Source organism: Equus przewalskii, chromosome 18, assembly GCF_037783145.1.
Source record: "Equus przewalskii isolate Varuska chromosome 18, EquPr2, whole genome shotgun sequence".
NCBI lineage: Eukaryota > Metazoa > Chordata > Mammalia > Perissodactyla > Equidae > Equus > Equus przewalskii.
The window spans coordinates 29,811,590-29,836,189 of record NC_091848.1 but is presented as its reverse complement, the minus strand read 5'-3'; the positions used below and the strand labels follow the sequence as shown (position 1 = coordinate 29,836,189).

Sequence of the window (24,600 nt, the reverse complement as noted above, 5' to 3'; positions counted from 1 at the left end):
TTCTTTATGGGATGGATCTAAGAATCTGGATGTTTAAATGTCCCATTCTTGTCACCACACGCATGTGCACAAGAACAGTGCTTCTCAAACTTTAATGTATACGTGAATCATTTGGAAATATTGTTAAAATGTAGATTCGGATTCAGAATAGGGGTTATGCTTAAGATTCTCCTTTTAATAAGCTCCCATGCGATGCTGATGTTGCTGCTGCATGCATCACCCTCGAGTACAAAGAGTGTGGACCTGTACTGTCCAATACAGCAGACACAAGCCACATGGAGATACTGAATACCTGAAATGTAGGTGGTCTGAATTGAGACATCCTGTAAGTGTAAAATACAATACACACTGAATTTTGAAGTTATTTAGTACCAAATGTAAGACTAAAATATCTTCACTAGCTTTTTAACATTAACCCCATGCTGAAATGTTAATATTTTTAATACATTGGGTTGAATAAGATACACTATTAAAATTATTTTCACTTTCTTTTTACTTTTCCTAATGTGACCACTAGAAAGTTATAAATTACTTATGTGGCTTACATTAATTCTATTTGGACAGTGCTAATCTAGACTAAATCACATATTGAGCCAAGAAAGCAGAATTAACACACATTAGAAAGGTTTTCAATAGTAAGGGCTGAGACAAAAGGTAATCTGATTAAATCTTCCAATTAATCTAGGTTTTACCAAGCCAATATGTTTTCTAAAGATGACAGTAGAAAAGACTTACATCCAGCTTCCATTACTCACCTAAAATGGTTTCATCTGTTCCAAAATGAGCCCGGTAAAATAGGACCATCTCCAGCCAGTAGACATGGTAAATGACAATGAGGATCACCACTAGCAGGACTGTGGCTCCAAAACCACATGCCAGTTCCACTGTGTATCTTGGAGCTATCACTGGAGTGAACAACAGAGAAACAGAATTGATTTCTATGTGGTGATCACAGAGATCCATTATCCTGAAAATAGCTGGATAAGCCAAGTAGCTGAGCAGTGAACCTGACGTATGTGTGTGAACAAGCAGAGATAACACGGTAGAGTTTAAACCCTATGTTTTAATACTAGACATATTTATCTATTTGTTTCCAGTACCTGGCACAGAAGGCATTTTTAACTATTAGATGATTGAATAGACTTTGATGATATACAAATTAAAACAGAACCTTAGCATTGGGAATGATTTAGAAGGTCATCTAATTCACAATCTGACACCTGAATCTCCTCAAAAATATTTGTGAAATATGTAATTCCATCCTCTGTTTATCCATCTCTTGGGATGGAATCCTTACTACTGCCTGGACAAGCCTAGGATATTGATAGAATTTTAATTGTTGGAACAGTTGAATTGAGCAAAACCTCAATTGAGCAAAATCAAAAATTCCATTAGTCTTAATTTCATCCTTTTGTCCAGTGCCGTATGGAAGAAATTTAATTCCTTTTCCTTTATACTTGGAAATAGGCCTCAAAAATCTTATTTTCATTAGGCAGAAACAGAGGGTATCCATCAAATGCTCAGTAGGCTTGGCTCTGAAAGTATCTCCAGGTCTTCAGTTCTAGGATACATATTCCAAAGATTGACTTGCAACACCCAGGTGTGGACAGATTTCAACATTATCTGCTTATTTTTATACTATAGGCACCTTAGCAGTTTCTTTGGAATTATTCAGAAATAGAGTGAGGTAATCCCCAATTACCTAAAAGCTAGATATTAACTCAGCCCTATAAATAAGATCTGTAAACCGCCAACCACCTCTGTCTCATTTACCAATGCTCTTTCCTCAAAAACGTCAGGAAGATTTAACTTCATGCCTTTGCTCATGCTGTGGCTTCTGGCTGGAATATTCCTTTCTCTTTCTTTAGTCTTCAAGACCATTCTCAAATATCACTATTTTGTACGTGCTTTTCTAGAACAAAACTCTTCTCGCAACCTGACCTCTGCTTGGCAGAAATTTCCACTGTTCCCTTTATTTACAATTTTATTACAGCATTTTTATTATATTGTAATTTGTCTACAAGCTTGAATCTCCACTCTCTCTCACTCCCCACTAAACTCTGCCTTGACAGTCTTCTGGGTAGAGACTATGTCGCCTTCACGCATCCTACCCTTAGAACACCCAGGATCTCAATGAACATTTCCAGATAAAACACGGTACACTTCTGGGATGTTTAAAAGAAATCGAGTACTATACTGAGTATCAACAACTTCATTTGGCTGCTTAGTAGCTTGTGATAATGAAGTTGAAGAGGTTGAAAAAGGAACAGAATATTTACTGAATCTGAAGCAGGAGTGGCTTAATTATGTAATAGTTGATGTGACAATTACTTTTTAACATCTACTATTTGCCAGAAGCTGTTGGGGATACAATGGTGGTGATGTCTGGTCTCTTTGGGATAATATTCTAATGCAGGGAAATAAATATATAAGACAATTATAAATATATAAGACAATTAGTTTTAGATAGTGATCTGTGCTGTTAAGGAAATAAACCAGGGTGGGGTGATGGCGGTGACCGAGAGCTGGGGTTGGGACAGGAGAGGTAGATTAGCTAGGGTGGTGAGAAAAGGCCTCTGTGAGCACCTGAACATCCTAGGTGTTAAGAGTTTTCCGAGACAAGGTGTAGAAGAATTGTGTTCAAAGCCAGGGTTGTTATCAAGGTTCCCTGACTCCAAAGTCCAGAGATCTTTGCACAACGCTACCAGGAAGTTCAATTATTGATCAGACACTAGCAGAAAAATCCCTTCGAAAATAGGTATCTATCCTAAGGGGAAAAATGGTAAGCAGCCTGGAGCTGAGTCTGAAGGTCTCTAATTAAAGGGCAAATCACGGAGTTTCGAGTTCATGATACCAAACTCAGGAGACTAATCCTACCGCAGATATAGCCTGGGACTCAGTTGTGCAGAAGTTTGATCAGGTACTCTGGTACTCACTCCATGAACAATGGGGCTTTAAAAAAAGAAAACTCCATCATCAAATGCCAGAAGCTAGGTCAGTCCACTTGTTGAGAGCTTACTAAGATCAATTTGGGTAGCTGGCATGAAAACTGCTGTCTGCTTGGTATTTCTGAGTACAAGCTATGTTAACAGTACATTGAGGTAATTCCCACTGTCATCTTCATTATTTGCTCAGTTATTTTGGCTCCCTCTGGGTGGACATTTTGTAATAGGGAGAAAAAAAAAAGGTCAGTGGATGCACTTACCTGAAATGGATTTTGTAAAAATATCAATAGATATCTTGCTTAATGATCAGGAGATCAATTACTCTCATAATTTTCCCTCTGCCACATTCATTTTACCACTGCCTATTTTATTGCTTGTGGGGCTTTTTAATTTTGTTTTGTGCCATAAAATTACATGTGTCATATTTACAGATTATGTTTTGTGAGGCCATGTTGATGATATCAAGAAGTTCTAATGCTATTTAACTAATTGAACTCTTAAGATAAATAATCCACAGGCCTGAATTTTTAAACTGCTTGAATCACATGCAGGAAGTGCTCTAAAAAGCTTTCACATAAAGCTTTGCTGGCTTGCAGCTAAAGGGTGACCCTCAGCCCACATTTTCTGTCTGCCCCAGCTGGAACCGCTGATGTTTTGGCATAAAGATTTTATTCTGATGCAATCCTAGACCAAAGGGTTTCCAATCAGGAAAGGGCGATGCAATTTGCCCAAACTGGACTTTTCAACTGCTTCTTTCTTTGATCTCACTGATAATCTGATTCAGGATGTAGCCAAATTTAGCTACTTGTTCTGCTGTTATTCCTTGAATCAGAATTCCCTCCATCCCTTTTGCAATTCTATAAGAATACTAGCTCCAGAGCCCAAATTTCCAGCTAACTACCCTTGGTTAAACCAGTCCAATATTTTAGCTCTAGTCTTTTTCCCTGTTTCAAGTTATTGGTCTACAATCTTGTTTCTCCCTGGAAACCTAAGTTATTATCTTCATCTTCGGTATTGTAGTTGGGGTCTTGCTATCCATGAGACTCTGAACCAAATAGCAGCAGCTTGGACTTCCAAGCTGCCACAGAACCTGTCTGTTCTTTGCTAAATTGCTGGGAGTTCTTGATAATTTTTAGAACTGTGGTAATGACCATTTTCCCAAATCACAAACAAACAGAATGCTTTATTTAAATGATAGTAAACCAGAGACCTATGACTGCATGGATCTGCAGACCTGATTTGTTTGGGTATCACATGTGTTAAAACTTGGGTACTTTGGACTTTAGCTTCTGGCCTTAGAGGAATAATTGATACTGGAGTAGCCTTCTCTTTATAAGATTGAAAATAACAATTTTTCAAATATGGATAACTGGTAGTGCCAGAGGGTGATCTGTGAGTGAAAGGATACAAAAAAGATCACTCTGGCTTTTTGCCTGAAGGCAGTTTTGGGACTGCAACACAGAAAGGGGAAAAACAAAAGAAGTACAGTGGTTACAATGAGCTAAGAAGATGGAAAATAGAGTTCAGGACTATTGAATTTTCAGGCCTGGGTACTGGAGAGAAGAAAACAGTGCAGAAAAGAGCTCTGGAAATCCACAAATATTTGGAAAAATACAAAGCTTTGTATATTTAGGGCGACACTTCACAAGGTCAGTCAAAGAATAACTAACAGTGAAAAAAAACTACCAGGAAAGAAACGACTACTAGGGAGCTAGGAAATGATCAACTCCAGGAGTCCACATAGGGCTGGAAGACATTTCAGTTAAGGCCACTTAGAGAGAAGAAACTTTAAGGAGACTATTAAGTATTAAGTATAAAGGAGAGACCTCAGATAGCCTATGCCTTAGATATAGGTCCAATTTAGCCTTAGAGAAAAGGCTATTTTAGACCTACTCTAGCAAAGATAAGCAAAATGCTTCCAAAAAAGCAAGCTGTTATGCAGTAAATTAACTACCCGCTGCAACAAAACTTAACACTGACTTACAAAATTCAGACACTCAATAATGTAAGATCCATAATGTCCAGCATAGGATTAAAAAATAAAAAACTAGACAGAAGAAAAAGCAAAACAAATGACCCATAATCAGAAGAAAAATCAGCCAATAAAAACAGAACGACAATTAACAAAGATGACAGAATTAGCAGCTCAATGCTTTAAAATGAATATTATAAATGCGTCTGTTGAATTTTTTTAAAAAACGCCCATGAACATTATAAAAGCAAATAGGAAATATCAATACAGACATTTTGACGGAGAAACACAAATTCAAAAACTGAAAAATAAAATTCTGAAATTAAAAATGCTTTAAATTAGATATCAAAAAAGAAATGATCAGTGGACACCAGAAATTATCCTAATTGAAACACAGAGGGGAAAAAAGAATGAAACAAAAATGAGAACCTCAGTAACCTGTGGGACAACACTGAATGGTCTTTCCTAAATTTAACTGCAGTACCAGAAGAAGAGAAAGGAATGAATAAATGAAAAAAATGAGCAAAATATATTTGAAGAAACAATGGCTGAAATCTTTTCAAATTAAAAAAAAATATAAACTCACAGAACCAAGCAATATTAATAATTCAAAATAAGAGCCATACAAATAAAACCACACCAAAGGATACCATAATATAATTTTGAAAATCAATGCAGAAGAGAAAAATCTTAAAATTTGCCAAAGAAAAAGAGATGAGACAGACATAAAGGGAACAATGATAAAAAAATCCAAACTGCCCAATTCACGTTAGAAATATTAGCCAGAATACACTGAAAATGACATCTGTAAAGGGCTGAAAGAAAAAAAAGAAAAAGAAAAGCAAAACTTCCAACCTACATTATATATCCAGTAAAAATATCGACAAAGGTACCAGAGCAACAGAATGAAGAAATGAAAATCCTTCCAACAAATTGTGCTGGAATTGCATATCCATAGAAGAAGAGATTGAACTTCAATTCCTACCTCATACCATATCCCTCCAAAAAATAACTGGAGATGGATCATAGACCACCCCCCAAAAAAGCTGAAACGTCATGATTTTGGGGCGTGCAGAGATTTCCTGGAACACAGAAAGCGATAATCATTAAAGGAAATGCTAATAAATTACACCTCATGATGAGTAAGAACCTCTGTTCATTAAAACATACCATTAAAGAAAGGAATTGGCATGACACCGACTGGGAAAATGTATTTGCAAAACATGTACCTGACAAAGGACTGGTATCCAGAACAGATACAAAACTCCTAAGATTCAACAATGAAAACGCAAACAACCCACTTATAAAATAGACAAAATATTTCAACAGATATATCAACAAAGAAGATACCAAGGACCAATAAGCACCCGAACAAGGGCTCAGCATCTTTAGTCATCAAACTTGAGTTATGCAATTTGTCACTACGCAAACTTTAATTAAAAAAAAGCAAGAGAATTGTAAATAAACATTAAAATCTAGATAATACAAGATGCTTAAATGTTAGGTGATAACTTTACTGATGTCTGCAATTTCTTTAGAGGTATTAAAAAATGAGATGGGGGCTGGCCGAAGTGTGCTATACTTCGGCAGTGCAGGGTATGTACGTTCGGATCCCAGACATGGACCTGGCACTGCTCATCAAGCCAAGCTCTGGCAGCATCCCACATAAAATAGAGGAACATTGGCAACAGATGTTAGCTCAGGGCCAATCTTCCTCACACACACACAAAAATAAGATGCATTAATGGATGCATAGAGGAATGGATAGATGCATAGATACATGATAAAACAAAGAGCAAACAAGGAGCAAAATGATGGAATCTAGGTGGGGTACATGACTGCTCACTGTATAATTCTCCCAAATCTTCCATGAATTTGAAAACTTTCTTAATAAATTATTGAAATATAAAAAGTAAGATGAAATAAGACACTTTTAGATTAAAATAAAGCCAAGAATTTGTAACCAGCAGATGTGCACCACCAGAAATATTAAATAGTTCTCAGACTAAAATGTTATCAAGAATGAATAATGCCAGAAATGGAAAACACGTAAACAAATACAAAAATCTTTTCCCTCAGTTCTTAATTTCTTTAAAAGATAATTATTTAAAGCAAAAATAATACCAATGTATTGTGGTATTTATAATACATGCGAAACTAAAATATATTATAAAAAAACAAAAGTCAGGAGAGAAGAAATGAAAGTATGCCATTGTAAGTTTCTCATAAATTATGTAAAGTGATTGATTCAGGATGGATTGTGATAAGATCAAGATAAATATTGCAAATTCTAGAGGAAAAAAAAAAGGTAGAGCCAATAGGCTAAGAGAGGGGATAAAATAGAATACTAAGAAATTATCAATCCACCAGAAGGCAGGAAAGAAGGAAAAAAACAAAGAATAGTTGCAACAAGTCCACAACAAATAGCGAGATGGCAGACGTAAAGCCAATAACGCTAATAATTATATTAAAGATTAATGGATTAGAAATAGAAATTAAAAGAGAAAATAGAATAGATAAGAAATCAAGACTCAATAATATGCTGTCTATAATAAATATATATTAAATATGAAGACATTGATAGATAAAATAAAAAGATGGGAAAGGATATATCCTACAAATACTAATTATAAGAAATTTAGAATGGCTGAATTACTATCACACACAGAATATTAAGAGAAAAAAATAAACAGAACACAACTTAAAAGAGTCAATTCATCAAAAAGGCATAACAATCCTAGATGTGTATGTACCCAATAACACAGTTCCAAAATATGTGAAGCAAATACTGACAGACTGACGGAATTAGAAAAATCCATAATTCTATGTGAAGATTTCAATACCTCTTTCTCTTTCAAAAATTGAAAGATTAAGTACATTAAAAAAAAATCAGTAAATATACAGAAGACTTGTACATCACTGACACCAATTGATTTAACTGACATTTATAAAACACCAAAACTACAGCATACACATCTTTTTCAAATGGATGTGAAATATTTACCAAGACAGACAATCTACTGGTACTTAAAAAAAAACACACCAATAAACTGAAAAGGAATGAAATGATAAAGAATTTATTTTTTGGCCACAACAGAATTAAATTAGAAATTAGAATCAAGTGTGCAGCCATGTGCTAAATTCTTGTTACCTGCTCCCTCCAATCTCACACACACACTGGGAGTTGAGTATCTGAAGGATGAGAAGAGGAAGGCTTGGACCAGTCAGTTCCAGAGCCAGAACTTGAACTTAGGTCTGTCTAACACCAAAATATATGTTCCTCCCACTCCACCATACAGTTTTCCCAGAGAGTTCTAAGTCAGAGAAACCCTTCCCTGACTTGTAATTATCTAAACTTAGATGACAATATGAAATATTACCAATTACTTTACCAAGATCAAGAGTGAACACAAACTCAGTTCTAAAATTCAAATAAATTTTAATAATTACATAACATAATAAAAAAAATGTTGTCTGGAAAATCCCCAAATATGGATAAATTAAGTAACACAGTTCTAAATAAACCATGGGTCAAAAAACTTATAAGGAAAATTAGAAAATATTTAGAATAGAATGATAATGAAAATTCAGCATTTCATCATTTGTGTTTCAGCTAAAGTAGTCCTATGAGAGCAATTTGTAGCTCTGAAAGCTTACATTAAAAATCAAGAACTATTTAAAATCAATGATGTGGCTTGCATCTTAAGATTGTAGAAAAAGAAGAGCAAATTAAATGCAAAGTAAGCAAAGGAGAAAATGAATGAAATGCAAAATAGATAAAAAATAGAGAAAAATAAATGAGAACACATTTGTTCATGGAAAAAAATAGTAAAATTAGGAAACATCTATCTTGAATGATGAAGAACAAATGGGCAAAAATACAAATTACTAATATCAGGAATGACAAAAGGAGAAACACTATAGATCTTGCAGACATTAAAAGGATAATAAGGAAATAATGTAAAAGAACTATGCCAAAAATGTGACAACTTAGATGAAACAGAAAAAAATTCTTTGAAAGACAAATTCAAAAAATTGAAGAAGAAACAGAAAATCTGAATAACTACTAAAGAAACTGAATTCATAATTAAAATCTTTATCATAAAGAAGACAACAGGGCCTGATAGTTTCATAGGTAACTTTCAAATATTCAAGCAAGAAACAATATCAATTTTACATATAAGTTTTTAGACAATAGCAAAGGAGGGAACATCATCCAGTTCATACCACGAGGCCAGCATAAGATCGATACTAGTCAAACGTATTACAAGAAAAGAAAACTACAGACCAATATCCTTCATGAACAAAGATATGAGCAAAATCGTCAACATGAGCAAAATCCTTAACAAAATATTAGTAAATCAAATTCAGCAACATATAAAAAGGAAAATAATTCATGATGATGTGGGGGTTTATCCCGGGAATGAAAGATTGGATCAACAGTTCAAAGTCAGTCACTATAAACCATCACATTGACAAAATTAAAAAGTCATATGATCCTTTCAATGGATGAAGACACAAATTTGACAAATTTCAACAGACACTCATTATAAGAAAAAACTCTCAGCAAACCCAAAACAGAAGATTAGCCCTCATGTAGGATCATCTACAAAATACCTACAAATAACATCATACTTAACGTAAAAACTGAATGCTTGGTCTCTAAGACTGGGAACAATGCAGGAATGGCTGTTCTCAGAACTTCTACCGATCACAGTACGGAGGTCAAAAAGAGTGAAACAGGCAGGAAAAGGAAATGAAAGCTATAAAGTTTGGAAAGTAAGGAGTAAAAGTCTGTTTACTTATGGATGATATAGTCAAGTGTGTAGAAAAAGTTAAGAAACCTAAAAAAGAAAACAAACAGAAATTCTATTTAATTAGTGTATTTGGGAAAGTTCAAAGGACCAAGATAAAAACATAACAATTAATTAATTTCACTTCTATTTTCTATCAATCAGCAATTGGAAAATGAAATTTTAAAGATACCATTATATTAGCATCAAAAACACAATATTTAGGGATAAATTTAACAATATGTGTGCAAGACCTGTACACTCAAAGCTAAAAAGAAATAGCATTGCTGAGAAAATTCAATGGGACCTAAATAAACTGAAAGTTATATCATGTTCATGGATTGGAAAACTCAATATTGTTAAAATTTCCATTGTCCCCAAATTGATTTATAAATTTAATGCAATCCCAATGAAATTCCAGCAGGTTTTTTTTTTTTTTGAGGAAGATTAGCCCTGAGCTAACATCTGCTGCCAACCTTCCTCTTTTTGCTGAGGAAGACTGGCCCTGAGCTAACATCTGTGCCCATCTGCCTCTACTTTACATGTGGGACACCTACGACAGCATGGCTTATGCCAAGTGGTGCCATGTCTGCACCTGGGATCCGAACTAGTGAACCCCGGGCCACCAAAGTGGAACGTGCACACTTAACCGCTGCACGACCGGCAGGCCCCCAGCAGGGTCTTATGTAGAAACTGACAAACTGATACTAAAATCTATACAAAAAATATATGTCCCTAGAATAGTCAAATCAATCTTGGAAAAGAAAAAAGGAGAACATAGAGTATCTGATTTTATGACTTACTTTAAAGCTGTTAATCAAGACAAAGTAATGTTGAAGTAAAGATAGACAAGCAGATTAATAGAACAGGACAGGGAATGTAGAAATAGACCCACATTCAGAATTTATTTTTCTTTTGGCCAAGTTGTCATTCAACTCAATAAAAAGTAGAGATTTTTCAATATGAGGCTAGAACAACTGGTTTCTATATGGAAACACCACCACCACTAAGCCTTAATTCATATATCACACTATAAAAAATTAATTTGAAATGAATCATAGGTCTAAGTACAAAAGAAAAATCTATAAATCAACAATTGCTAATATAAGATTTAGAAAGTACTAACTATATGAGAAGAAATTGGTAAAATAGACACCATCAATTTCTTTCTTTTTTTGTGTGTGAGGAAGATTGGCCCTGAGCTAACATCTGTGCCAATCTTCCTCCATGTTGTATATGGGACGCTTCCACAACATGGCTTGATGAGCAGTGAGTAGGTCCATGCCCAGGAGTTGAACCTGCCAACCCCGGGCCACTGAAGCACAGCACATGCACTTAACACCATCAGGCCTGCCCCCATCAAATCTTTTAAAATTCTGCTCATCAAAAGAAAAGGAATTCACAAACGAGGTGAAAATATTTACAAGTCATATATCTGACAAAGGTGATTATACATATACACATATGTATCTCCTACAACTCATTAACAAGCAACCCAATAACAAAATGGGCCAAAGATTTTAATGGACGCTTCACAAAAACAACTATTAATTAATGGTCAATAAATCCATGAAAAAGTGCTCAACATCATTAATACATGAGAAATGCAAACTAAAAACACAGTATGATACCAGGACCCATCTACTAGCATGGCTAAAATTTAAGTTTGACAGCTCCAAAAGTTGATGAGGAAGTAGAGTGCCTGGAATTATACACATTGCTAGTGAAAGTGTAAAACAGTATAATCTGTTTGGAAATAGGTTTGGCAGGTTCTCAAACAGTTCAATATACAACTTGCCTTAGTCCCTACCACTCTCCTACCAGGAAACAATGCATGTTTAATCCATTTACATTAGCTGCCTCTCCTTGAATACTATTGTCCCGAGTAAGACCCAGCTTGCTGAACTCCTCTCATTCTAGGCCCTAGCCCCTTCCTGTCATCTTTTTGATGAAGTACACAGAATGCTCTGCCCATGAATTCGGAGAAGGACTCACACATAAAACATATGGATGTGGACACAGACATCACCTCTGAGTTTCAGAATTAGCTGGCCCAGAATAAAAGTAGACAAACCCACAACATCTCTGATACCGTTGGATGTACACAGACCCGACTGGATTATAGGTCACCTTCTAGCACAGATCATCTGGTCTAGTGGATGTACTTTCCACTTCACCTTCCTGATGACGTTCATACTAAACCACTCAGAGCAAGACTTCTGTGAAGGGAGTTACTCAAGTAGGTCTGGGGGACAGATTTGCGCATCACTCCTAGATTAAACATTATTTTAATTAATTGTTTTGATTCTCTCCATCTGACAATAAGTTACTAACTCATGTCATCCTCCATAGCTATTTCCCAAAACACATGCCTCAGAAGATGAGTCCCACAAAATCTTCCATACTTAAAGAATCTGGAGTCAAATATGTTTGAAAAAATCCTTCCTGCTATATTCCAGCCCCCTGCAGATATTCACACACAACGTTAATCTAGTAGAGACTCTAAGGGGCCCTGAATTAAAGTGACTTGATTGGTTTTGTTTAACCTAGACTTTGACGATACTTACTTGATTATAAAAGCTTTTGTCAAATAACACCTATGAAAATCTCGTGGAAATAATTGTAAGAGGAGCTAACGCTTGTCGATCATTTAATATACGTGCATATATGCCAATAACTCTGCTGTGTACTTTAAAAGGAATTTAAGAGGTAGTGTAATTATTTTGCCTACTTTAAGTATGAAGAAATTGAAGCTCAGAGAAGTTAAGTGACTTTTTTCTAAGGTCAGAGAGTCAGGATGCACAGAAACCAGAATTCCAATACAGGCTATCTGAGTCTAGAGTACAAATAACGAATTGCAATACGATAGAGTCTTAGCAGTGTTCTTAGGAACTAACTTTGGGAAACACCCCTTTATATTATGTAGTTCAGCCTTCTCTCTTTACACTGGCTTCCAAGGTGCAAAAGCAATGAACTATCCAGAACCAATCCACTGAGACTTCTTAAGAGGCATATACACTTCGGGCCTTTGCTCTTTCTAAATTGTAATGAAATGTTAAGGTGAAGCCTTTCATCAGCTTTAAAAAAGGTTTAAACCCATTGTAAACTGTAACATTTATAAATTAACTTTTTTTTTACTTTTGATATAAATATTACAGGCTATATCTGAACTAGAATCCAGGATGATTCTGAACAACTTGACTGAATGTGTGATAAATCATCATTATCTTTCTCCAGATCACTGAAAAACATTCTTGAAGGGATTAATTGTCTGCGGTTCTGCGTTATGTGAGAGACTCAAAGAGAATTTTAGACACAGTCTGTTTCAGGAGCAACAGCTCACACAATAAAGCTTTATAATTTTTATTTGTTATAGAAAAATATAGTAATGTCAAGATAGAAATTATTTTTACATTATTTTAAGTCATAGTTTAAATAATTTTTATTTAAGCAACTGTGGCTAGTGGTATATTATATAAACTTGCTTGAATATTAATACATAGTGTTTAAAAAGATTGTTTTAAAATTATATTTTTGAGAATATAGCATACTTTACTTGCATACAATTACATGGCTGCTATTTATGCTTCATTATTATAGAAAATGCTTCTAAAAATATCGATGGGTACATAAATCTCTTTCTGTTGGTCAGGAAAAATTCCCAAAGTACTAAGTCATATGGTATGATCATTTTTATGACTCTTGAACTCTGCCATCAGTGATTTCTAAAAGGGTCTTTACAATTCACCAACAATATGTGATTCTACCAGTTTTATTATATCTTTAGCAGTTTTGAATATTTTCTTTATTTTTTATGACTATGCCTCATTATCACAATAATATGAATTTTTTAGTCACATTTGGGCACTAAGTTACTAAAACTATTAGAAACAATATTTTGAGTATCTTTACATACATAGGAACTTTCTCTCAAGAGTTTTCATTCAATTTTGATTCACTACTATACGTCAGATGTACTAGGAGCTGGAGCGCTTTCCTTCTCAACTTCTCTTTTTCTTTATTCACCACAATGTTACATTTGGAGTTCACGGATTCATCCGCTGAATGCATCCATTACCTTTCTGTTTCACCTTGGCTGGTTTGTCAACCTCCCCTTTGGCATTTCTAGCATGACAGACATAGTTGCGCTTGAGATCCTCAGCAGTAACTTTCTTGATGCTCAAAATCTGAGTTCTCCATTCATCTTCTGTTAGAGTCTGACTTACACTAGAAACAGGGGAAAGAAAATCAAAGCATTAGTGAGACTGAAGGGCCATGTGCTGTGTGTGAATCAGACAAGTAGACAACTACAGAGCCCCTAGGGGAGAGTAGACTGAATTCAATATGCTGAGCTGCCTGTGATCCAACAGTTACAAAAGGAGAATAGCTTCCAGATCCAACACTATTCTTTATCATCTATATTACACACAGTCCCAAAACCTAGATCAAATCTCAGCATTGGCATATCATACTATAGATCTCTCTTCAAGGCAAAATATCTCCTTCCCTCATACTTCTGAGGCAGGAAGCTTTTGAGGCCAGAACCATTTGGGTGTTGGTCCAAGCTTTACCACTTACTGACTATATACTTGGGGCAGGGTAACAATCTTTCCACATCTTGAGTTCTTCCTTTGAAAAAGAGGAAAGTAGCAATGCCTACATGGTGCATTACACGTATTAACTTTCTCAAGAATTCTGAGGATTGAGTATGTTAATGTGTAAGTACTAGAACAATGCTTAATAAATACTCATACAGGCTATTACTATTATCCCACAATAATAGTTGATGCACTTCAGGAATTCCCAAAGCTTGGCTTTTGAACATACATAGAATATTTTGATCAAAATACTGAAAACTCACAGTTAAATACTAATATATAAAAAGAAGAAACTTCTCAGAGCAAGTGAACTTTGTAAAAATAAATATATCCAAATCTCAGGAAGGCAGAGCTCAAGTGCTTTGGGTACAAGATCAAGATTTAAAAATCCCTTTGAACTACTTTGCTCAAAAGGGAAAAAAAATATCTCTCCTACAGCTGACCGCCACCCAGATTCTCCTTCTGATAAGGCTTATGGTTAGTCTCCAGAACTTGGTTAAGGGCTGCCAAGGGTTTAGCCTAAGCTTAACTGCACGGCTCAGCTATGAACATTACGTGTTTCAATAGCAGCAAGGAGCAACAGCATGACTTTCATTAGTATTCATTCATTATCATTATGAGGCTAGGAAGCACATTGTTCAGAATTACTGAAATGATCAATAATTCTTCCTCTGTGCCTCCAGCCACAATTTATCAATTTTCATCAATTTACTTCTGCCAAAACTGCTCCAATTTTAGGAAGCTGCTTCTGTACCTCTGAATATGCTCTGCATCTCTAACCTCCAGGCTTTTGCATATGATGCTCCTTCTACCAGGAATAGTGTTTCCATTTCTTTAGTTAATTTCTTCTCATCCTTCAAATCTTTATTTAGGTGCTGTACCATCTGAGAAACATCACCTAACCCTCTAAAACTGCCTGGAATCCCCAAATAAAACATCCCATAACATCCAATACTTCCCAGTCATTGCATTCATCACATTATATTGAAATTTCTGCTCTATCATTGCTCCTCCTGTAAAATCTACCTAGTTTGGGACTAAGTACCTTGCATAGTACTGGATGCAAGGTGGACATTTTATAACTTCTGCAAAAAGTCCGAGTTTACTATTAGGAAAGAAATATCCTTTAAATTCTAGAAGTTCAGATAGCCTAAGATCTATATGCACATCCTGATAAGGCTTAAGGTCCTGGAATTACTTTGTCATGTAGGTGGTCAGCTGCTTATTTCTATTAATTGCTGCAGAGAACCAATTGTTCTCTTGCAGTGGTATGCTTTATTTATAGCGGAACCTTTTGTCTTCAAAGATCCATATTTTCCTCCTTACCAACCAATCCCCTTCAAAAGAAACTCATGTTTGTTTAAAAATAAAATGACCCAGGTTGTTATTTTAAGAGTGAGCTATATCACTACCCCATGCACTTTTAAAATAAAATTTAAAGAACATAAATGCATTTGATCAATATTAAAAAAATACCCATCAACGATAAATGTGACATACATACTGTGTGAATTAAAGAACAGGAGGAAGAAGATAGGAAACACATGCCTAGTGTAAGACAAGAAACTAACAGTTATCTGAAGCACGAATACATTCGCCTGAACTCCAAACTTGAGAACGAGAAGAACAGGGCCACACTGACAGGCTTTCATCTACCCACAATCCTATATTGTAGCCTTTTCATTCATGCAAGATATGCATTCCATCTACTTTTAAGTGGGTATCATAAATGTGTGATCAGCAGATGGCATCTGGGCCTCAGGTTGCAAGTCCAGTAATCCTGCTTTGGAATGCAGCCACTAAAGACTTGAAAATCTTGCTGACTTTTGTTAACGATAGGCAAAAATGAGAATTTTAATTTTCATTGATTAGTATACACCAGAGGGCATTAGATTGAGGGACAAAGGTTAGTCACCCCCCTGCCTGCGCCAAGGATACCTTTCATTAACAGTTACGTCCAGAGTGGTGTCATCTGGCTTTTTTCCATCAATGGTCCACCAAATCTCATTGCGAGAGTCCTTCAGGAAAGTAAAAAAGACTTTACAAGGGATGAGTAGCTCCTCTCCTAAAAAAAAACAAATTAACCCATCAGTTTGTAACTTTCACATGGCTATATAGGTTCTACTCTGTGACTAATTAGAAGCTATAAAAATTACATGCACCTAAAACCCTACTTCTGACTAATTTTCAAGTGGGCTTCTGTAAGGCAATGTACCATACTTCATTCCCAAACAAACAAAACCAAGAAAAGAAAGGCAGAAACTTTGTACACTAGAACAACCATCTTTTGATACAATCAACGTATGTTCTAAAATGAAAATACTTGTTCAAAAAGGCTCCAACACGGGGCCTGCCTGGTTCGTGCACTCCACTTCCGCGGCCCAGGCCGGTTAGGATCCTGGGCACAGACCTACACACAGCTTATCAAGCCATGTTGTGGCAGGCATCTCACACATAAAGTAGAGGAAGGTGGCTGCAGATGTGAGCTCAGGGCCAGTCTTCCTCAGCAAAAAGAGAAGGATTGGCCACAGATGTCAGCTCAGGGCTAATCTTCCCTGGAAAACATTTAAAAAATTAAAAAAAAAAAAAAAAAAGGCTCCAACAATATTCTTTTTAATCCCAAACCTCCATGGATTGCTCTTCTCTGTTATTTCTTTCATGAAGAAAAGATAACCAAGGAAGCGTTCTCCAGCTCTTTAGTCCTTGGCCCAAGGAAATGGGGCAATGCCATCACTGAGAGGACTAGCCAGGCTGGCTGTGTCTTGAAATGCTCAAGCTATTAGGGTGCATTCAATAAATTTAAAAACAATTTACAAACAGAAAATTCTATGTTATCCTGAGATGGAACATGAGGTTAGGGGGGCATCTCCAGGTTGACAATGGTAACAATAATAATAATAACAGCCGCAGCATACTCACTATATAATTCACTGTACTAAATATTTATGCTTATTAATGGTCTTATTTAATTTTAAGAAAATAGCACGAGGTATTTTTTAAATTCATGTTTTACAGATGCAAAAACTGAAGTCTAAAGATATTAAATGCCATTCCTGGATCGAATTGTTCACAAGTGGCAGACTAGGATTTGACCTAGACTGACCTTCCATTCCAGTTTGCCCAGGACGGTTCTGTTTTACGTCTGCTTTCTTAGTTAGTCATTAATATTGACTGATCTTACTCTCCAAAAGTGTCCGGGATTACATGATAAATTTTATTCTCCTCCTAATGTGAACTCAAGTTTGTGTCATTGAGTGGTTATACTCTAACTTCTCTTCCAATGCCTGGTTCTGAGGTCTTTCCCTTCCAGTTTTCTCTATCAATATGTAGGAAGACAAGGTGAACATGGATTCAGGAATGTTTTTGTAACCGTGATCTGATAGGTAGATAAAACATATTTAGGTGATTAATAAGGGTGCACCGTGATAGTAGGAAGAATGTTCATATTACTGTATAAAGCCACTGCTAATTCTAAAATATTTGGTCCATTTGGAGTTGCCAGACACCTTACTGTGTTCTCTGGTTTTCTACAAGGCAGATCACTATTTGAAAGCTGCTTTTTTTTTTTTTTGGTAAGGAGGATTGGCCCTGAGCTAACATCTGTTGCCAATCTTCCTCTTTTTTGTTTTTTCTCCCCAGAGCCCCAGCACATAGCTGCATATCCTAGCTATGAGTCATTCTAACTCTTCTATGTGGGATGCTGCCACAGCGTAGCCTGATAAGCAGTGTGTAGGTCTGTTCCCAGGATTGGAACCAGAGAACCCCAGGCCGCCAAAGCAGAGCACACAAACTTAACCACTCAGCTATGGGACTGGCCCCTGAAACATTGTATTAATATATATATATTTTTTTTTATCGGGTATTTTTCTCCGCCTATGTTGATCATGGCCTCTATTATATTTAGTACATTTTAAACAAATGTTCTTTTATACTCTCATTGGGTTTGCAGTGAAGTTATTGTAAAAGATATAATATATAGAAAATGTTAACATTTTCTATGGTTTTCAACTTAACTGTGGAAGGCTTTGAATCAGAAGAATAACCAATTATGCCTTATTTGGTCAGTTACCAATGATGTTTGTCTAAAGTGAAAAATTACGAAAACTAAAAGGAGACTCAGATGTCCACAGCAAACACTCAACAGTGTTCTGAATCAGGGTCCACTATTCCACCAGTTGTTGCCTATTATATTCACAGTACTGACTCCAAGCTCCATCCCCTCCCCTTTGTAGTGGAACAGAAGCTGAAAGGATGCCTTGTGCTCGTTGCAGCTTTGGTAAACCAAAGCTCTGTGCAAGCTAAAGTTTGCATCAAATGGAAATCCCCAATCAGGAGAAGAAAACTGCTCCCAGAGGAAGAAGAGAGCAGCTGCCAAGAGAGAAGTAGAGGATCCCTGAGCTGCCCATGAAATCGATGAATTAGCTAGTCCCCAGAGTTGCCTTGGTTTCTGACAACATTTCAGTTTCGTTCATGTGTCTATTCTCTTGAGTTAACCTATGTGACATTTTACTCCTTGTAATTAAGAGAATTTAACTGCAATTCAGAGGCACAACTATAATTACCCGGTTCTTTCTCGTAGTCCACAAGATCATTGGGTGAATGGATCTGGGGGGGCAGAGCATCTTTTGGAGAACCTGTGAGAGAGAGGAAGGAACAAAGAGAGATGATGTTAAATCACGTAGTCTTCATCCCTCATAACCCATTTCAAAAATCGGCTCTTCTGTGAAGCCTTGCCCAATTTCCTGGCATAGTTTGTCAATTCTTCTTGAGAGGGCCTATTGTCCAATATATATAGTCAATTACAACACTTCAGTCATTTAAAACAAGCAAAGAAACAAACATAACATATTGAGTATCCTCCATATTTCAGGATAGAATATTTAACCAGTGGTTTTGCTTTCCAAAGCTTATGTGAGATACACTTCTCATACTACACAATTAATTGCTCTCATGTTTTACTCAATTGTTTCTTTTCTACATATTTCTCCTCAACATACCCACAGTGTCTAGCAGGGGATATGGTTAAATAAGTAGGTAATAAGTGAATAAATAAGTAAATGGAAAATTCAAAATCACAATTGTGAGGCCAGCATGTACGTCTACCTGATGTCTGGGTATCAGTTGAATGTTCATTCACAGGATTACTGCTCTTTATAAAATCCTGTATTCCTAAATTAAAATAAAAATATCCTGGAGGGGCTTTATAGTGCAGTGTTTAAGAGCAGAAGCTTCAAATATTTAATGACCAGGGTGTTCTAATACTGACTTGGCCATATACTAACCATATGACCCCGTTTTTTCACTAAATCTTTGAAAAGCTAATTTTCTTCAACTCTAAAACGAGGATAATTAAACTCATCTCATAGGTTCATTGTAAGGATTAAATTAATTAATGCATATTAAAGCATCCACTACTGGTATATAATAAGTACTCAATACTTCAGTTTTAAAAAATAAAACTTATGTTGCTTGAAAGTTGGATAAGAAACATCCATCTTCCCATATCTGTGTTTGTCAACTTCTATATCATAAATCAGGGTGACCAAGCATGCCTGTTCTTCACTTCCCCAAAATGGATACATTTAAATATATCTATTAGAAACAACTGCCAAGATGAATATAAGGTTATTCATTTGACTTTTAAAGTCCACTCATGCTAGGTTCTAAATTTAATTTGATTTTTCTTCTGAATTAGTCTCCAGTCCAGCACTATTCAGAAAGTAAGCAGAGAGGAAAAGTGATTATAGAAATGTTTGATTTGAATTGTTTTTGCACTATATTAAAGCCTTTAAAAAATTTATGCTGAATCTGGTGTCAGACTAGTAGAAAAAGCCTTGAACAAAGAGTCTGAAACCTTGGATTTAGAATCACTTCTCCTACTTACTCGTGGAGTGTCTCTAATCAGGTTACTTCCTGTCATTGGGCCTCAATGTTTCCATCTATTAAAAGACAGGGTATGAGAAAGTCTCACTCTGATATGCCCTCACTTTGAATACAGTGGGCACAGCAGTATTTAGGGCTCTCCTCTAAGTCCACCTCTACTGAACTGGTTCTCTTGATTTCTGGGTTTGCTGGGAGTTTCTTGACTCTGCCTAGTCATGGTTCACTCCACTTCCCTAGTTTCTCACTCTCTTTCCTCTCGCTGCAAAGCAACAGTTGAACACTGCCAGCAAATAGCTTTAACACTAGCTACAAAAGTTCCCATATAGAAACACAGTTTGTTTAATTCAAGTAAAATACTTTTTTGACAATAATATTAACTACGATTCATCGAATCTCTACTGCTTGCCTGGAACTGCATTAGCATAGTACGCACACTGTTTCTAATATTCTCAGCTAGCCTGAATGTTCGGTATTCTTAGTCCCAGAGTACAGAAAAGCAGACTGAGACATTGATCAAAGCCCTATTGCTAATAAATGGCAGTGCTATAATTCGAAGACAGATCTGTCTGGCACTCTTTTTACTGCCCAAATTGCCTTTACTTCATTCATTCACATATTCCTTCAGTAGACCAATAGTTACTGAATGCCTACTATGTACAGGGAATTGCTGAAGGCTCTGGGACAGTGCAGTGAACCAAAAAAGATACGCCTCTTTTCTTTAGACAGTTTACACACTTGCTTGTAATAAACTATTAAGAGACTAAACAAGATTTTTATTGTGCGCAGTTAATACAAATCCTGCTTACCTACCACCTTTACAGTCAGAGTCCGGCTGAGATGGAAGGTACGCCCATTTTCTGGATATGTGACAACACATGTATAATCTCCATTATTTGAAACCAAGGCTATGAGAAAACTCAAATTCATGCCTTCAGGTACCACATTATGAAAGTCCTCTATTTTACGACAACCCTAGAAGAAGTAGAAGAAAATGCATTTACTATTTAGATACATGCATAGAAAATATACAAACATATATACACATCTAATTTTGCACAGAACACACAAATATCTATGCTGGCTGTGTCTTTTACAAAACAGTTTTGGTCGAGTATGTTTCTGCAAAAGAATGAATGCAATAAGTTTCGTTATATTTTCTGCAAAAGAAAATAAAAATTTTGAATGGAGATATGAATTCAAAAGCATAAGCTTCCTGTCTCAGGATCCAGTATTCAAATTCTGGGAATTCCGTGTTAATAGTGAAGGAAAGTTAAAGTTTTAAAAAACATCTAAGGCAACTTAAACAACTGCATGCTCTGTTACTTAAACAATTCTTTTTCATTTTTCTACATTTCTTCACCGATTTTATTATTGCAGGAACCCAGTCACTCTGTTTGACAAACTAGGTCCCAATTTAGATGTCTGAGTGTGACATTCTTGATCACTCTGTTGAATCACTATATCAATCATTTCCAGACTTCTTTGTATTTTCCTTCTATTATGCCATTTGTTACAACTGAACATGACAGACTCCAGAATCTAAAAGTAAGAGATATTTTATGAGTCTTACCAAGAGTCAAGAGTTTATTTCTGCTCCAACTCATATTTTTATATAACTTTGCTGATTTTTAAAATTTTGAGATTGAAATATCTCATTCAACATAACTAGAATCCTACTTTGGATCTCTCAGCCCCACTAATTGTCTATACTGTTTTATTTTTTCTTTTAGAGCAAAACTTGGTACAATCATCTGCGACAAAAATATATGTTGAACATTTATTTTTAGAAAAACTGTGTTTGTTTTTCTTCTAAAAATCACTAATTCATCTGTGACAAAAAAGATTAGGTTATCTCTAAGGTCCTTTAGACCTTTAAAACTCTGGAAGTCTATTACTGGTTTGTACTTGCTATTTCCTGTATTCACATACTTAACCTTAATTCTTGTATACTTAAGGTTTTCTTACTTCAATTCCTGGAGCATGTGTTTTGAAATATGACAATTACACTAAGTGGCATATTTTGTAATTCTTTGTCACAGGAAATACGTCTTTTAGAACAGCACTAAACTTTTGATTCATGGAGATGATCAGCAAGAGTAAGCTGATATATGTGCAGTTAAGTTATTTCCTGAATGCAATTTATCCTGGTTTGATAAGCAGTGTTTCCAGACACTTGTCACATTAGCAAAAGATTTCAGTAGCCTTAGGTTATCACAAAGTATAAGGCCACAAAGGCCTGCACTCTTACAAAGAATTTATGTCAGATTTGGTTTAAATTAGTTTAGACTATCTATAGAACTCTATTTGATTTTTGTGGCTTCTTTCATTTAAACAGTTCAAAGCTATTTTCTTCTCTCATTTGTTAGCTTAGCTGTTCTTAAATCCCTGTGAAGTAGACAGATCAGACTAAATATGCTCTAGTGTTACAGGTGGAAAGAAATGAGACAGACAGATAAAGAGATATTCTAGAGAACACAGAGCAGAGCTAATCTCAGTTTCCCAGACAGCTGAATAAAGGCCCTTCTCCAGCTTCTTTAACAAAAATGAACATCTCTTCTCAGCAGTCAGTTGAGGCTAGAAAAATTATACTGACACATGTACTTACGTGTTCTCCATTATTTCATCCATTCCTTATTCCAAGATTAGAGAGTCTGGAATGCTCTCATGACCATTTTATTCATGAGAATATGAAGGCTTAGAAAGGATAATTGCCAATGTCATAGCACCAGGCAGCGTCAGAGCGGGAATTTGAACCTAGATCTACCTGTTTTGAGGTCCTTGCTTTTAATCCCACCTGACACTGTCTCCCCACCCTATACTGTGGTCCTGCCCACAGGCTATGTCTGGGGCCAGCCACTGTGCTCATAGTGTGATGTGGCTCTATCATTTATATGAAGGTGATTCCTGCAATTAGTGGTAAATTGGAAAAGAATACTTTTCAGGATAAGTTAGCTGTTCGTACTGAACTTGTCAACAGCACTTAAGAATGTGTTGAAAGGAAATTTGGTTTTGACTCACCAAGTATCATTTATGTAAAAACAATTTAAAACACATTGTTTTAGGCTTTACGGTATGTGGCTACAAACATAAAGAAATGTTTCTGACTCAAAGTCTTTTCATTCATTCGCTCATTCATTCATTCACCTTTCGGGATTAACCAATAAACCATGTGCCAGGTACTGTTTAAGGTTCTTTGAATATACTACTGAATAAAACAAAGAGTCTGACTTCATGGACTGGTAATTAACAGAGAAATGACATCAGACACATCTAAATAGCAAGGAAAATGGTACAAAACAGGTGCACGTTGACTTCTTGCTAGCTCCCCATTTCTTTTCATCTTATTCCAAACCCATAAGGATGAACTTAAAATTTGGGTTGAATATGCTTAAGGCTATTAATTGAGCTTGTGTGTCAGTGGTTTGATTGCTTTTTCTTGGGATTTTTCTCTTCTTTCCATAGCGCAGAATAAAAATGTAGGCCAGGGAGAGCTGCTTTCTCTAGAAAAAAACTTCAAATTAAGGTATATTACATAAAAAGCAATGGAAAAGTTTGGAGTCAAATCTTTTCTGAAAAAGCTGACCATTCTAAATTGTTAAATTAAGTAGGTTTTCGTTTTGTTTTCTTTTGCTTTTTGGTGAGGAAGATGGAAGATGGGCTCTGAGCTACATCTGTGCTGATCTTCCTTTATTTTGTACGTGGGATGCCTCCACAGTGTGTCCCCAGGAGTGGTGTGTAGGTCTGTGCCAGGGATCCCAACCTGTGAACCCTGGGCCACCAAAGCAGGTGAACCTAAGCACTATGCTATTGGGCCAGCTCTGTAAATTAAGTAGTTTTAATCAAAAGAAATAAAAAGTAAAGAGCCAATTCAAAGCTATTAGACCTAGAGCCTGTTAGAAAAGGAAATGAAGGAACTATTTTACATTCTAGTGTGCCTGTATGGAGTGCAGGTAGCGTCAGGGCATTGTTGAACTATAAATACCAATTAACTTTGGCCTGTAGTGTGTGATGAGCTCTCTCTATTTCTTAGAAGCAGATGCATCTCTAGACCTTAGGCGCATGCACCTGAGACACACAGGATATTTTTAAACATAATAAACTGTTCCTGAAAATAAATCCTGCAAATTTTATGATGATTTCAAAATCATTTATATGGAATCTAGAAAAAAAGATGAGCAAAGATCTAGATACCCAAAGAATAAAACAAAACCATGTTTCCAAATACAAGAAATACTCCACTATGAAGCAACCACTTGTCTGACTAGAAGACAAGTCATCCATTTAGTTGACCCATCAGTTCCTCATTCCGAATTCAAAAGAGAGAAGTTAAACAGGAGAACAACTTTTCAACAGCACGATGGTAGCCATGGCAACCTACCGCACTGCACCGTATAGGTATAGGTAAGGAA

General features: G+C 35.9%; 1 protein-coding gene across 9 annotated transcripts in view; it reads right to left on the bottom strand.

Annotated features, from left to right (window-relative positions):
- IL1RAP (interleukin 1 receptor accessory protein) overlaps positions 1-24,600 on the bottom strand; it is a 131,202-nt gene that overhangs the window by 17,069 nt on the left and 89,533 nt on the right. For all 9 annotated transcript variants that reach the window (XR_011529140.1, XR_011529139.1, XM_008540784.2 and 6 more), the window contains exons 5-9: positions 20,998-21,163; positions 18,871-18,942; positions 16,247-16,373; positions 13,789-13,937; positions 756-905 (exon numbers count right to left, since the gene is read on the bottom strand). Coding sequence is in view for 7 of the 9 variants with exons in the window: in XM_008540784.2 (XP_008539006.2) it covers positions 756-905; positions 13,789-13,937; positions 16,247-16,373; positions 18,871-18,942; positions 20,998-21,163 (664 nt within the window). In the remaining 2 variants the exon portion in view is untranslated. The remainder of the gene's footprint in view (positions 1-755; positions 906-13,788; positions 13,938-16,246; positions 16,374-18,870; positions 18,943-20,997; positions 21,164-24,600) is intronic.